Source organism: Trichechus manatus, unplaced genomic scaffold, assembly GCF_000243295.1.
Source record: "Trichechus manatus latirostris isolate Lorelei unplaced genomic scaffold, TriManLat1.0 scaffold00057, whole genome shotgun sequence".
Classification (NCBI taxonomy): Eukaryota; Metazoa; Chordata; class Mammalia; order Sirenia; family Trichechidae; genus Trichechus; species Trichechus manatus.
In genome coordinates, this window is record NW_004443993.1 from 9057265 (window position 1) to 9072210 (window position 14946).

Consider the following 14946-nt stretch of genomic DNA (forward strand, 5'->3'; position numbering starts at 1 on the left):
CAGCCTGTGCTCCAGGGGTCTGAGGCTCCCACTGTCCGGAAAGATGCCCACACCCACGGCACTCGGCCTACAGCAAAACCCAGCACCTAGCACGGGGCCCGGCCCACATTCCTGTTGAGCGAATGCGGGTTCAGGGTCATATATATGTATACACGCACGCGTATGTAGAAGAATGACCACTTTTTAAAAGACGTGTATGTAAACGTGTATATGATGTTCTTGTTAGCTGCGGTTGAGTCAGCCCTGACTCCTGGCAACCCCGCGCACGACTGAACGAAACGCTGCCTGGTCCTGCACCCTCACCACAGTTGGTTGTGGATCGGATCGTTGTGATCCATAGGGTTTTCATTGGCTGATTTTCAGACGTTGATCGCCAGGCCTTTCTTCCTAGTCTGTCTCAGTCTAGAAGCTCTGCTGAAACCTGTTCAGCATCCTAGCAACACACAAGCCTCCACTGACAGACGGGTGGTGGCTGTGCATGAGGTGCATCGGGCAGGAATTGAACCCAGGGCTCCTGCGTGGAAGGCGAGCATTCTACCCCTGACCCACCACTGCCCCATGATAGAAATAAAACACACGTATTTACAAGAGCGACTACTTTAAAAACAAAAAAAACAGGACGTGGTATCGTAAGAGTTTTAGACTCAGAAAGGCCTGGACCCTTAGGTCCTCAGGAGCCAGGCAATGCCCTGTCTGGACCTCCATGTCTGCCCCGGTGAGGCGGCTCATCACAGCGCTCAGCTCACAGAAGTCCAGGACCAAGTGTGAGAGCGCGGGCGAGCTCAGTGTGGCGGGCGAGCTCGGCACTGGCGCTCGGGAGGCGGCCGCAGTGGGGGTGGGCGAGGGCTGCCCGGCGCGGCGTCCCCGGCCCCGCCCTGACCCGCCGCCACGTGCCACAGGAGCAAGCGGCGTGGGTGTGTCAGTGCGAGGAGAGCGTGGTGCAGCGGCTGGAGCAGGACTTCAAGCTGACCCTGCAGCAGCAGAGCTCGCTGGACCAGTGGGCCAACTGGCTGGACAACGTGGTCACCCAGGTCCTGAAACAGCACGCCGGCAGCCCCAGCTTCCCCAAGGCCGCCCGGCAGTTCCTGCTGAAATGGTCCTTCTACAGGTAAGGTCCTGCGTCTCCCAGAGAGCCTTCCCAGGAGGGCAGCGGGTGGGGACTCTCTGAGCTTGGAGAAAATGGGCGCTGGTGGGCTGGGGCACTGGCTGGTGTGATCGTCGTTGTCAGCTGTGGTTGAGTCGGCCCTGACTCACGGTGACCCCGTGCACAACAGAACAAAACGCTGCCCGGTCCTGCGCCATCCCTGTGATTGGCTGTGGATCCGACCGTTGTGATTCCTAGGGTCTTCCTTGGCTCATGTTTTGGAAGTCCTTCTTAGGCTAGACGCTCTGCTACAACCCGCTCAGCATCCGAGCAACACGCAAGCCCCCAGTGACGGGCAGGTGGTGGCTGCGCATGAGGCACATCGGCCAGGAACCCTACTGAGCTCTCCTGCATGGAAGGCGAGATTCTACCACTAAGAATTCTTCCCAGCCCAGCGGGAAGGGGCAACTTAATTCTCCGTAGAAAGGAAACCAGAACACACACAGTAGAATATGACTCAGCCCCAAAGAGGAGTGAAGCCTGATACGCGCCACAGCACGGAAGAACCTGGAGAACATTACGCTGAGTGAAGGAAGTCGGACACCAAAGGACAAACAGCGAGTGACCCCACTTATGTGAAGTCCTGTCTTGTTAGCTGCCGTCAAGTCGATTCGGACTCCTGGCACCCCCACGTGTGCAGAGTAGAACTGCCCCACAGGGTTTTCAAGGCTGTGACCTTTCAGAAGCAGATCGCCAGGCCTGTCTTCTGAGGCGCCTCTGGGTGCATTCGAACCACGAGCCTTTCAGCTGGTAGTCGAGTGCCGCACCATTTGCATCACCCAGGATTGCCTTTGAAATATCTAGAATAGGCAAGTGTACAGAGATCAGAGTTTATTCATGGTTACCAGGGCAGGAGGGAGGGAAAAAGGGGGAACGCATTGCTTAGGGGACACCGAGCTTCTATTACGGGTGATGGGAAAATCTTCGGACAGATAACAGATGGTTGGACCACATGATGAACATAATTAATGTCACTGAATTGTCCTTGGGAAGACTGTTGAAATGTCACATCATTTGTTACATATATAGTGACCACAATAGAAAAAAAAAAGAAAAAGAAGTGAAACCAAAGGCTGGATGTCAGAGGTCATGGGGTTAAAATGGGGCATTGCAGAGACCTCCACCGACTGAATGGAGAGACGGTCCCCGCCTGCTCAGCACCCAGAATGCTGGCGGCCAGGCTGTGCCCACCCCTGCTGGTGGGCAGAGCTTGGAGATCCCCGCCCCTCTGGAGAAAAGGCCTGTACATACTAGGGGTGGGATCCTGCGGAGAAACGCAGGGCGCCTGCCTCACACATTCACGGAAGCCCAGCCCCTCTGCAAGCCGGACACCTGTCTGAGAGTTTCTCGAGCTTTCTGGTACGTGTTACGGGTTGCAGTGTGTCCCTCAAAAGATACGTTGAAGTCCTAACCACCGGGACCTGTGAACGTGACCTTGTTTGGAAACAGGGTCTTTGAAGGTGTTATCAGTTAAGTTAACACGAGATCGTACTGGGGTGGGGTGGTTTCTACGCTAATGTTACTGACTGTGATGGTTCATTTTATCTGTCAGCTTGGCTAGGCTGTGGTTCCCAGTTGTTTGGCCAAACACTAGTCTAGATGCTGTTATGAAGTAGTTAAGTGTGATTAAATCAGTGAAGCAGATTACCTTCCATAATCTGGGTGGGCCTCCCCGCATCGGTTGAAGGCCTGAATTGCAAAAAAGGAGTTTTCCTTTTTGCAGTTGTGTTGTTATTATCCAGACTACAGATAGACATCTGTCAGGACTCCTTCACTCTTCACTCTCCCCATCGTCGGACCTACAGAATCTCCAGCCTGTTGCCTGAACTACAGATTCTGGAGTTACCAGCACCCACAATTGTGTGAGCCAGTTCTTTAAAACAGATAGACAGATGGACGGACGGACAGGTAGGATAGTGGTTCTGTGTTTCTAGAGAACCCTGACTAAGCATTTTGGAACTGAGCGTGAGTGGTGGTGTATAAAGGAGCAGACTAGACACAGACATAGACCGATGGAAAGAAACCGCGTGAAGAAGCATCTACAAGCCAAGGAACGCCCAGGAACGCCCAGGGATACCAACAGGGAGGGACCTTGCCCTAGAGATGAGGCCCTGATTTGGACTTTTAGCCTCCAGAGCTGTGAGAATGATAAATTTTTGTTTTTAAAAGCCACCCACTTGTGGTATTCATTTTACGGCAGCACTAGATTCCAGGGTGCATGCACAACCCGGCCCTGGAACATTTCAAATAATTCAATATACTGATTTGTTATCTGCTGTCCTTCCTGACTCATCTGCATACCCCATTGCTGGCACATAAGTACAAACTGGGCAGTGTTTATACTGTGTCTCTCAGCTTTCCTTGTCTCTTCCTGCTCCTTTTATTGCTTCAATATTGAGTAGACACAACCAAGATTATGTAAGTTTTGAGATAGGACATGCAGGGTTTGGGGCTCTGTGGCACAGGTGTTTGTAGGCCAGAGTTTTCGATCAAGTGCCGTGTTATATAATTCCTTTGGATCAAGAGTTGGTAAATTTTTTCTGTAAAGAGCTGGATAACAAATATTTTTGGCTTTGCAGGCAATATGGTCCGTTGCCGCTATTCAACTCTATGACTGAATCAGGAAAGCAGTCATAGATGATCTGTAAATGAATGGGCATGGCCATGTGCCAATAAAACTTTATTTATGGACACTGAAATGTGAACCGCATATCATTTTTGCATATCATGAAATATTCTTTTGGTTTTTTTCATCCATTTAAAAATGTACAAACTGTTCTCAGCTTTCAGGCTGTACAAAAACAGGCAGAGGACTGCGTCTGACCCCCAGACTGTAGTTTGCTAAGCCCTGCTTTAGGTGACAGAGACTTAAGCACCCTGAAATTCTGTCTGTTTTCAGGTGCCACAAACCACCGACCCTGTGGAGTGAAGGGAGGGGGCGGTTAGGAACCTGAACTGTGGGGAAGAGGGAAAGGCAGCTTACTGAGGGGGGGGTGCCAGCTTCTGGTCTGTACTCTGACCTGGAGTATCTGTCCAAGAACCCAGCTCTCAAGGCTGTACTGGAAGCAGTCACACTGATGTTTTCAAGTGGCCTCTTGCTTTAGGGACGAGTGCTTCTGTCCCCCGTGTTCCCGCCGGTGGTGAGTTGGCAGCCCATCCCCACCCGTCAGTCCCACGGTGGGGAGGCCCCCCATCAGCCAGGAGGGTCTAAGGAGTGGCCGAGGAGCACGGAGCCCAGGTAGCTTTGTCAGACTGCCCATGGCCCCATCTCAGCCCCCGTCTGCCCCCAGCTCCATGGTGATCCGGGACCTGACCCTGCGCAGTGCCGCCAGCTTCGGCTCCTTCCACCTGATCCGCCTGCTGTATGATGAGTACATGTTCTACCTGGTGGAGCACCGCGTGGCAGAGGCCACTGGAGAGACGCCCATCGCGGTGATGGGAGAGGTGAGGCCCTTCCTGGCCCCAGGACCCCTGTGGGGTCAGATAAGGCCAGGCCTGTCTGGGGAGGGCGGCCTCCGAGATGCGGGCACTGGAGCACGGACAGAGGGGAGGGAGGCCCATCGGACCCCGCTTCCAATCCCAGCTCCTCATCCACCTACTCACTGTGACCTTGGGCAGGGTCTCCTGCCTCTAAACGAGGCCTCACACACCACCTTCCTTGTGGTTTTATGTGTCTGATAAAATATATACCATTTTAACCATTTTAAAGTGTACAATTCAGTGGTGTTAAGTACATTCACGATGTAGTGTTAACTATCAACACTGTCTGGTTCCAGGATGCTTTCTTCCTTCCAAAAAGAAACGCCATACCCATCAGCAGTCACTCCCCATTGTCTTCTCCCCCAAGCCCTAGGCAATCACTAATCTACTTTCTCTATGGAGCTGCCTATTCTGGACTTTTCATATAAATGGAATCTTACAACGTGTGGCCGTTTGTGATGGACTTCTTTCAGTCAGTGTAATGTTTTCGGGGTTCATCCATGTTCTGACATGTATCAGAACTTCATTCCTTTTTACAGCTGGATAATATTCCATTGTCTGCATAGACCACATTCTGGTAATCCAGACATCTGTTGATGAACACTTGGGCTTTTCCCACCCTTTGGCTATTGTGAATAGTGCCGCTACGAAAGTTGATGTGCAAGTATCTGTTTGAGTCCCTGTTTTCAGTTCTTTTGGGTGTACACCCAGGAGCGGAATTGCTGGGTTGTGTGGGGAAGAAATGAGGTGATGCTTGTCGAGCTTTTAGGACATTGAAGCCCGTGATAAATGGCAGCTTTCCTCAGCGGCCACGGCACTAGCCCTAGCCCCGTGGGGAGATGTGCTTGTGCCCAGCAAACTGGCATGGGTACTGGCCCTGGAGGGAGACCCCGGGTAGCAGAGGTGGCTCTCCCCACCTGCCCCACTATAAGCCAGACTCAGCCATACCCAGGGGATTCTCGTCAGCAGCTCCCTGTCCCCTTGGCTGCCCTGAGCAGTTGGCACCCCTGGAAAGGAGAATCAGAGGGGACCCCCAGACACCCAAAAGTGCCCAAACCATTTCTCAGTAGCAGAACCCAAATCACTTCTCAAATATTAAAAGCCCTGCTCACTGTGATTGAGGACTTTGCTTAAGGGACAGTTCTGCTGACATTCTCAAACCCCCTGAAAAATAAAACCTCCAGCCCTCGGTGGCCGTCCCTTAACTCTGGCTTCTCTCTTTCAGTTCAACGACCTTGCCTCCCTGTCGCTGACGCTGCTCGACAAAGGTGGGTGTGTCTCCGGCTCTACCGGAGCTTATTCTTTGCGTTTTGGGCTGGCTTCCCCATCCTGTAATAAGCAGGTGGAGTCGCTGGGTGGTGCAAATGATTAATGCGCTCAGCTGCTAATTGAAAGATTAGCAGTTTGTGTCCACCTTGAGGATAATGGAAGAAAGGCCTGGCGATCCGATTCCAAAAAATCAACCATTGAAAGCCCTCTGGCGCACAGCTCTGCTGTGACACGCGTGGGGTCGCCAGGAGTCAGCGTTGGCTGGACAGCGACTGGTTTAATAAGCTGGTAGAAACCAGCACCGCCTCGAGGCCGGGTTGAGGGCGCTGGGGAGCTGGCGCCCAGATTAGCAGGGGACTCTGTAAGGAGGCAGCTCTGCCTTCCTTCTTGCCCACGAGCCTGCTCATGGGCAGAGCTTTGGTGCGACATTTAATCCCACTTCCCGACACCCTCCACTCTGGGAAAGGACCCTCCTGCCGCATGGGGGTGGGGGGACAAGCGGCAGGCCCGAGAGGCTTCCGGGCCCCTTCCTTGCCCTGTGGGGTCAGAGGACCAGCCCCTGGCCCTGCTGTGAAGGGCAGGACCCCAGCAGCCACAGCCCTATGGGGACAGAGGGCCTGCCTCACGCAGGAGGCCTGGTATTCAGGGGTGAAAGGGCAAGCAATGTGGGACAGGGCCCCTTGGCCCAGAGGCCCAGGCAGGTCTCCCAAGGCTGTGAGGCCCCTTCTGCTGCCCCGTTGGTGCCCCCACGGCCTCCTGCTCAGGGCTGTGCAGCTCTGAACTGTGCTTCTCTCTCTCCCCGCCCTGCCCCCCAACGTGGACCCTGCAGACGACATCAGTGACGACCGCGGGAGCGAGGCCGACGCAGACGTCCACAGCCTGGGCGAGCCGCTGGTGAAGCGAGAGCGCAGCGACCCCAACCACGCCCTGCAGGGCATCTAGCGCCGGGGCCTCGGGCTTCCAGAAGGTCCCGGCGGCCGCCCGGGAGCTGGACGGCCCAGCGCTCACCGACAGTGCCTCTCAGACAGCGCAGGGTTTCCTCCCACTCCAGGGGCCTGGGGTCCGCACGGCCACAGACTCGACATTCTCAAAGAAGGAGAGTGGTGTCATCTCGGCGAAGCTGTCGGGCGGCCCCCGCGTGCCCGGGGCTGTGTCTGTGGTGTCTCTGAGAAGGGAAGTGGGACCTGCCTTAACAGCTCACCTGTACCCACACCAGGGGCTCTCTCACGCTCCCAGTGTACCTGCTGGAACTGCCAACTTTTGGTCCGAATCCCAGACGTCGGGCCTTCCAGAGCTGAGCAAGTTGGTGTCCTCCAGGTTTTCTTCTCCATACAACTGGTACCAATTTTCACCATGATTAAAAAGAAAAAAAACCTCAGACAGAGCCTGAGGGGGAAGCAACAGCCTTTTCCCCTTCTTGTCCCGCCACTGCGGGGCGGGCGCCAAGCCCGCGGCTTCCATGGAGTTCTCCCTCAGGGATGGAGCAGGGGCCACCACCGCCCATGGCCTTCCGTGGACAGGCCATCTGCAGCTCCTGCCCTCCCAGGCTGTGCTGAGGCAGGTAGCAGGCTGCGCTCACAGCCTCCAGCCGCACATGGGAGATGCACAACAGATGCCAAAGGACTTGAGAAGCAGCTGCCAATGTCCCCGTGTCCCCAGACATATCCACAGCCATGGCCCCATATGGTTCTCCGAACAAGCCACAGAAACAGAGGCCAGCACGCCAAGACACAGTGGTGCCTTTAGAAAACCCACACCAGAAGTTTTATCAGCAACGGGAACAATTTGGGGTTTTGCCCAAGTTCAGTCAACGGCTGGGTCTGGAATGCATTTTGTTTCTCGTGTGTTCCAAGTGGGCCAGGGGGCCTGGCGGTCACAGGCACCACCCTGCCATGTCTGTGCAAGCCCCAGCGCCTGTGTAGGGCTCCGCAGAATCTTCCAGAACGCCTGCCTTTAAATCCACAACCCTGGCGTCATCTGACCCGGGCAAGTCCCATCTGGAACTGTTCAAAGTCAAAGGGATGCCGAGGACTTGCGTAGCCCTGAACTCTACGCTGTGGATTTTTATCCAATCGTGACATGTAGCTGCTGCATTGGGTTAGCTCTGTGCAATAGTTCTGTCGTGAAAACAACTGCAAAGCAGAGAGAGACACCTCTCGCCTCACAAGTGCCGCCTTATGAAATAATAGTTTTTGTTTTTGGAAATATGTTTATACGGATAGTTTTGTGCTCTGTTATTAGAAGGTTTCCTGTGAACATGTATACTGCAGTATATTCGGTCCCAAATACTTTTTCTCATTCACAAAGAAGGTACTAATGTAAACTCACGTGGCCTTTTAGAACCTTCCAGAACAACAAGGGGTGCACTGTGCCTTTCCAGGCCTGCGCCTGGGATACAGGGAGGGGTGAGGGGGATGGAAGAGAGAGATCCACGTTTATTTTAGAAGCAAAAAAACTCCGTAATAATCTCAGTGTTGGTTCTTAGATTTCAAGATTTAGATGAAGTCAGACAGAAAGAATGTTTTGAAAACCTGTCTCTGCTTTCCTGGGAGACTTTTCCGCTCACTGGTAATGGATTGTAATGACCTGGCTTTCCTTCCCATATGTGGTAACCAGAACAAACTGGGTTTCTGCCTTAAGCGCCTTCTGTTCCTTCCCAGGATTCCGCGAGGAGGAATATAAACAGTAAAGCACACAAGCCTTCCGGTCTTGTTTCTCGTAGCAATAAATGCACCAAACGTGCCCATCTTGGGAGTCACAGTCCACGCCCCAGCCCCGGCCCGCCCCCACAAGGCCCCGGGAGGGGGCAGCCCTCAGCCGGCCAGCCCCACCGTCCCCGTGCAGTCGGCCTGGCCGGCTCGGGCCTCAAGAGGTAGCAGCCACTAAGCCACTTACCCTCCCCTCAGGGCCACCTCGGCTGCTGTTCTAGAACCTTCCAGAATGAATAGTGCACCCCCATTAGCAGGACCAGCCCTTGAGCCCATAATGGCAAGAAAGCATTTCCTTGCCCAGGGTGTTTGGTGTCTCATCTGGAAACAGACTAGACCTGTTCAGAGACGGCAGAGTGAGTAGATGCTCCGTTGCTGATGGAACCCACCACATTGTTCTCAGGGAGGGTTCCGTGGAGAGATGGGGCCAGGCCTCAGACACTGATGGGGCCCACAACACTGTTCTCAGGGAGGGTTCCGTGGAGAGGTGGGGCCAGGCCTCAGACGCTGATGGAGCCCACTGCACTGTTCTCAGGGAAGCTTCCACAGAGAGATGGGACCAGGCCTCAGACGCTGATGGGGCCCACAACACTGTTCTCAGGGAGGGTTCCGTGGAGAGATGGGGCCAGGCCTCAGATGCTGATGGGGCCCACCACATTGTTCTCAGGGAGGGTTCCGTGGAGAGATGGGCCCAGGCCTCAGACTCCCTTAAGGACCAGTCCATGTACTTAGTGGAAACTTGCTGATTCCTGAGCCCCATCCCAAGTGAGCCTACCTAGGTGGGATTGGGGTGGGCCAGGGATCCCAGCATTGCAACCTCCCCCTCTCAGGGACTCTGACACGGGGTTGGGGGGTACTTTGGAGAAACCCTGCAGAGGAGAGTTCCTGGCTGTCTTAGGCTGGCTCTCTAGAGAAGCAAAACCAGTAAAGCTTGTAAATATATATAGAGAGAGATTTATATCAAGGAAACGGCTCATGCGATTGTAGAGGCTGGAACAGCCCAAGTCCGTGGACCAGGATAGAGTCTTCTCCTGATTCATGTAGCCGCAGGGACTGGTGAACCCAAGATTGGCAGGTCAGAGAGCAGAGCTCTTGTTTACAGGCTGTGAAGATTGAAGAATCTAAAGATCGACAGGTAAGCTGCTAGCTCATGTCCCAAGAACCGGAGGTCAGAAGAACAGGAGGCAGCTGTAGGATCCAGAGTGAGCAAAAGCCAGAACGTCCGCTTATTTTTGGCCACAGGCCATATGCCCAAGGAAACTCCGTTTCAACTGATTGGCTACTCACAGCAGATCCCATCGTGGGAGTGATCACATATAAACACTGAGAATCATGGCCCAGCCAAGTTGACACACAATCTTAACCATCACACTGGCTCAGGTACCCAGGACCCATAGGGAAGAGAATGTTCTGGAGAAGTGGGATGCCGTTGACAGGCAGCAGCCCCTAAAAGCTGCTTCTTGGGTGCCAGGCCAGCACCCCACAGAGCCCCACAGATGCTCTTCCTTGGCCCCGCCCAGTCCCCTCTGTCTCAGGAAGAGGGCTGGGCCCCAGTGACACTCAAATTGGCTGTCCTTTCCCTGGGCTGGTGTTATGCTCTGCTGTCACCATCTTGAAATTCTAATAATTTCTGAGCAAAGAGCCCTGCACTTTTCATTTTGTACTGGGCCCCCGAAATTATGTGGCCATTCCTGTGGATCTCCCAGGACCCCACTGCCAGACCTCTGGGCAGGGCCAGCTCTGGGAATCAAGGATCCACCCCCCGCCCCCCCCGCTCGCCATATCAGACCTCCCTGCCCTGGGGGCCGCTGAGGTGAACGGAGCCCCCTGAACAGCAGCTCCCCCAGCCCTCACTCTCTAAGACACAGGCCCAGTCCTGGGGCCTCACAGCCTCTAGCGCCCCCTCTGGCCCTGCTGACGGTTGCAGGTGGGGCTCCAAAGCAGGAGGAGACCCAGAACCTCCACTTGGGGCCCAACTGGTGGGTGAGCAAGTGGAGACTCAGGAGGACGTGAATGCCCCAAAGTTGGAGCTGCATCAAGGGAGGAGGCCTGCTGAGAGCCACAGCCTCAAGTCCCTCTGAGCACCGGGGCACAGGCGCCTTAAAAACAAGGGGAACCCCCGCCCCCCAGGAGCCTCAGGGAGGTACTGACAGAAATCACAGCAGGTTCCATGCTGGAGACTTCTCCTGTCCTATCCCCCTATCATTTTATTTTTTAGTTGTAATTGAAAGTATACACAACAAAACATACACCAATTCAACGATTTCTCCACGTACAATTCAGTGACATTGATTACATTCTTCGAAGCATGATGTCCTTCTCCAGGAACTGATCCCTCCTGATAACATGTTCAAAGTATGTGAGAAGAAGTCTCACCACCCACACTTGTAACGAGCATTTTGGCTGTACTTGTTCCAAGACAGATTTGTTCCTTCTTCAGGCGGTCCACGGTATATTCAATATTCTTCACCAACAGCATAATTCAAAGGCATCAGTTCTTCTTTGGTCTTCCTTATTCATTGTCCAGCTTTCGCATGCGTATGAGGCGATTGAAAATACCGTGTCATTAAGGTCAACTCCACTTTGAGGAGACAGCTCTTCCCCAATCGTATTTTGAGTGACTTCCAACCTGAGGGGCTCATCTTCTGGCACTATATCAAACAATGCTCCACTGCTATTCATAAGGTTTTCACTGGATAATTTTCTCAGAAGTAGACCACCAGGTCCTTCTTCCTAGTGTGTCTGGAAGCTCCACTGAAACCTGTTCACCATGGGTGACCCTGCTGTTATTTGAAACACCAGTGGCATAGCTTCCGGCAACATACAAGCCACCACAGTACGACAAACTGACAGTTCTTCAAAGAGCATAACCCTAACCCTAACCCTAATGCTCAAGGAAGAGATTCTTCACTAAATAAGCTCACTGTTGTTTAGTTTAAAGAAGACCTTGGAATATCTTTGGCTTAAGGTTTAAAGATTACCTTAGGACAACAGTTTCATCCAGCCGCCATGGCTCCGAAAAGTCTGGGCTCTGTAGTAATGTGGAATGACGTTCTGCTTTCCCCCCGCCCCCATTTTGATCAGGATTCTTCTACAGAAGCTTGGATCAAAAAGTTCTGTAATGGTACCGGGTACCACCTAGTTCTTGTGTTCTCGTTCACCCCATCTGTTTGACAATCTAAGGTAGCTGTTATCTTCATTGTGCATATAGGAAAACAGAGGCCCAGGAAAATTAACCTGCCGGGGGGCCCTGAGCTTGTGAGAAGCAGAGTTCAGGTCCTACCCTAGGCTGGGTGTTCCCAGAGCCCAGGCTCCCTCCACTGCACCCCGCTGTCTGCCTGTGCAACTTGGCTGAGGGCCGAGGGGAAAGGGCCAGAGTGAGGACCGTGACGAAGAGAACTCAAAAGATGTCCAGGAGGCAGCAGTCGCAGGAGCGAGAGTGTGGCCCCAGACAGGTGTAGGTGGGGCCCAAGGACAAACAAACGTCTTAGGCCGAGGAGGCCACCTTGGGAACCGGCCCTGACTAGGCCAGTCGTTCATCCAGTCACCACAAGAGCAGCATTTGGACAGAGCTGGACTCGTGCGAATCTGGGTGCAAATTCTGGCATCAGTCTCCTAAGCTACAGAAGGGGCATCACAGCTACTCTGGAGGAGCAGGTAAGGGTTCTTATTACCAGTAAAATTTGCTAAATGTTTAGCTAAAGCATTTTGGAGGCATTAACTCGCTTATAATATGTTGTTGTTAGCGGCTGTCGAGTAGGTCCCCGATTCATGGTGATGATGCCCGGTCCTGCGCCAGCCCCATGTTGGTTGCACATCCAACCGTTGTGATCCATGGGGTTCTCATTGGCCAGTTTTCGGAAGTCTTTCTAATCCGTCTTAGTCTGGAAGCTCTGCTGAAACCTGTTGGGCATCCTAGCAACATGCAAGCCCCCACTGACTGGCGGGTGGTGGTTGCGCGTGAGGTGCGTTGGCTGGGAATCAAACCCCAAACCCGAGTCTCCCACGTAGAAGGCAAGGATTCTACCACTGACCCTCCCCTGCCCTCGCGACGCTTTTAGGGGCTCACAAAAGTGTTGTAATTTATTTTAAAATCAGGTGAAAAGTGAATATAATAATAGTGAATATATAATCATGAACCCAGCCTGGATATATTTGTCTTCATACCAATGCATCGTAAGATTTAATTTTTAATATTTTTTGTTATAAGTTTCTGCTAGTGGCGCCCCAACAGAGGGGTGGAGACAGCTGTCCACTCCATGTACAGGTGACAGAGGAATAAAGGGGTGCATTAGTGGTAGAGAATTTTTTTTTTTAGACTTTAGTTTTTATTTATTTTTTATTATTGTACTTTAGAGGAAGGTTTACAGAACAAACTAGCTCCTCATTAAACAGTACACACATTGTTTTGTGACATTGGTTGCCAGCCCCACAACATGTCAACACTCTCTGTTCTCGACCTTGGGTTCCCTATTACCAAGCTCTCCTGTCCCCTCCTGCCTTCTCGTCCTTGCCCCTGGGCCCGTGTGCCTCTTTAGTCTCGTTTTGTTTTATGGGCCTGTCTAATCTTTGGCTGAAGGGTGAACCTCAGGAGTGACTTCAGTACTGAGTTGTAAGGGTGTCTAGGGGCCATACTCTTGGGGTTTCTCCAGTCTCTGTCAGGCCAGTAAGTCTGGTCTTTTTTTTTTGTGAGTTAGAATTTTGTTCTACATTTTTCTCCAGCTCTGGCCAGGACCCTCTATTGTGATCCCCGTCACAGCAGTCAGTGGTGGTAGCCAGGCGCCATCTGACTGTACTGGACTCAGTCTGGTGGAGGCCGTGGTAGTTGTGGTCCCTTAGTCCTTCGGACTAATCTTTCCCTTGTGTCTTTGGTTTTCTTCCTTCTCCCTTACTTCTGATGGGGTGAGACCAGCGGGGTATCTTAGACGGCTGCTAACAAGCTTTTAAGACCCCAGACGCTAGTGGTAGAGAATTTAAAAACAGTAATAAAACTGACAATTCTGAACAATGTCAGTGGTAAAAAATCCAACCCAACAGGGCAGGTAGCTACGCACACACACGCCCTTAGTGGTCCACTGTCTCAAACTTGACATGGCCAAAGCGTAACTGTCGGTTTTTCCCACAAACCTGTCCCACCCCAGTTTTCTCCGATTTCGTGAATTGCTCCACCATCGGACCCGGCGGGTTGGCTAGGGTGGGCCTTGAAGTCTTGCTTTTTCTCTACCTCCCAGTCTGTAAACCAAAAAACCAGTTGCTGTCAAGTCCACTCTGACTCATGGAGACCCCATGTGTGTCAGGGTAGAACTGTGCTCCACAGGGTTTTCAATGGCTGCCTTGTTGAAAATAGATCGCCAGGCCTTTCTTCCAAGGCACCTCCGAGTGGACTTGACCCTCGAACCTTTTGGTTAGCAGCTGAGCGTGTTAGCCACTCGCACCTCCCAGAGCTCCAGTCCGTAAATCAATCCTGTCAGTTCCGCCTCCTTACACGCCCTTACCTTTCTGCTCCCCTCACCCTGGAGGTCACGGCCTCCGCCGTCATCACTCACCTGGACGATTGTGCCAGCCCCAACCCCGCAGCCAGAGGGACCTCCTTAAAGCTTAAACAGGTCAGCTGCTCCTCAGCTCGGAGCCTTCTTGGGTTCCCATCACACTCAGAATGAAATCCCAACTCCTCCTCCAGCCTCACCCCACCTCCGCCCCCTCACCCACTCTGCCGCTAGCCACGCGGGCCTCTTCATCTTCCCCAACCCAGTCAAGCTCATTCCCTCTCTGTTCCTTCTGCCAGGAACAATTTCCCCACATCTCTGCATGACCAGTTCCTCTCACCCTTCAGATCACCATTCAAATGCCACCTCCTCCAAGAAGCCCTCCCTGACCATCTCGGCTAAAGCAGCCGCCCCCATCCCCAATTCTCTCACCCTGTTTTACTGTCCTCACAGCTTTGGTGTTCTGAAACGATTATTGCCATTGTTGCTTCTCGTTTTTGTGTTGATTTCCCGTCCCGCTACCCTTCCCTCCTCCAAAATGGGGGCCAAGGCTGGGGAGTTGTCTGACACTGCCCTCCACTATCGCCGGCACCTAGGACAGACACGCAGACGTGTGCACCCAGTAACTGTCTGACGGGAGAGTTAGTGAATGAACCGACAGAGTCTGGGGAGGGGGGACAAGGACTTAATAATGTGCCCTGCCAAGCGGGTCCCATCTGACACTGTCCCGTTGGCATCTGAATTTTGAGCCAAATGACCAAAAGACTGCAGACACCAATTCTCGGGAAGGTGCCCCGCTGCGTCTGCTCAGTGGTCACGCTCCTGAGACCCTCCGGAGCTGGCCAGTTTCTTCTTTGGT

General features: G+C 53.1%; 1 protein-coding gene across 1 annotated transcript in view; it reads left to right on the forward strand.

The window, feature by feature from the left end:
- The window catches only part of RFX2 (regulatory factor X2), a 104135-nt gene extending 95481 nt beyond the window's left edge, over window positions 1–8654 (forward strand). Inside the window, exons 15-19 of the mRNA XM_023733089.1 lie at window positions 721–835; window positions 900–1108; window positions 4435–4588; window positions 5850–5892; window positions 6723–8654. Coding sequence (XP_023588857.1) covers window positions 721–835; window positions 900–1108; window positions 4435–4588; window positions 5850–5892; window positions 6723–6835 — 634 coding nt within the window. The 3' untranslated portion in view covers window positions 6836–8654. The remainder of the gene's footprint in view (window positions 1–720; window positions 836–899; window positions 1109–4434; window positions 4589–5849; window positions 5893–6722) is intronic.
- The last annotated feature ends 6292 nt before the right edge of the window (window positions 8655–14946 follow it).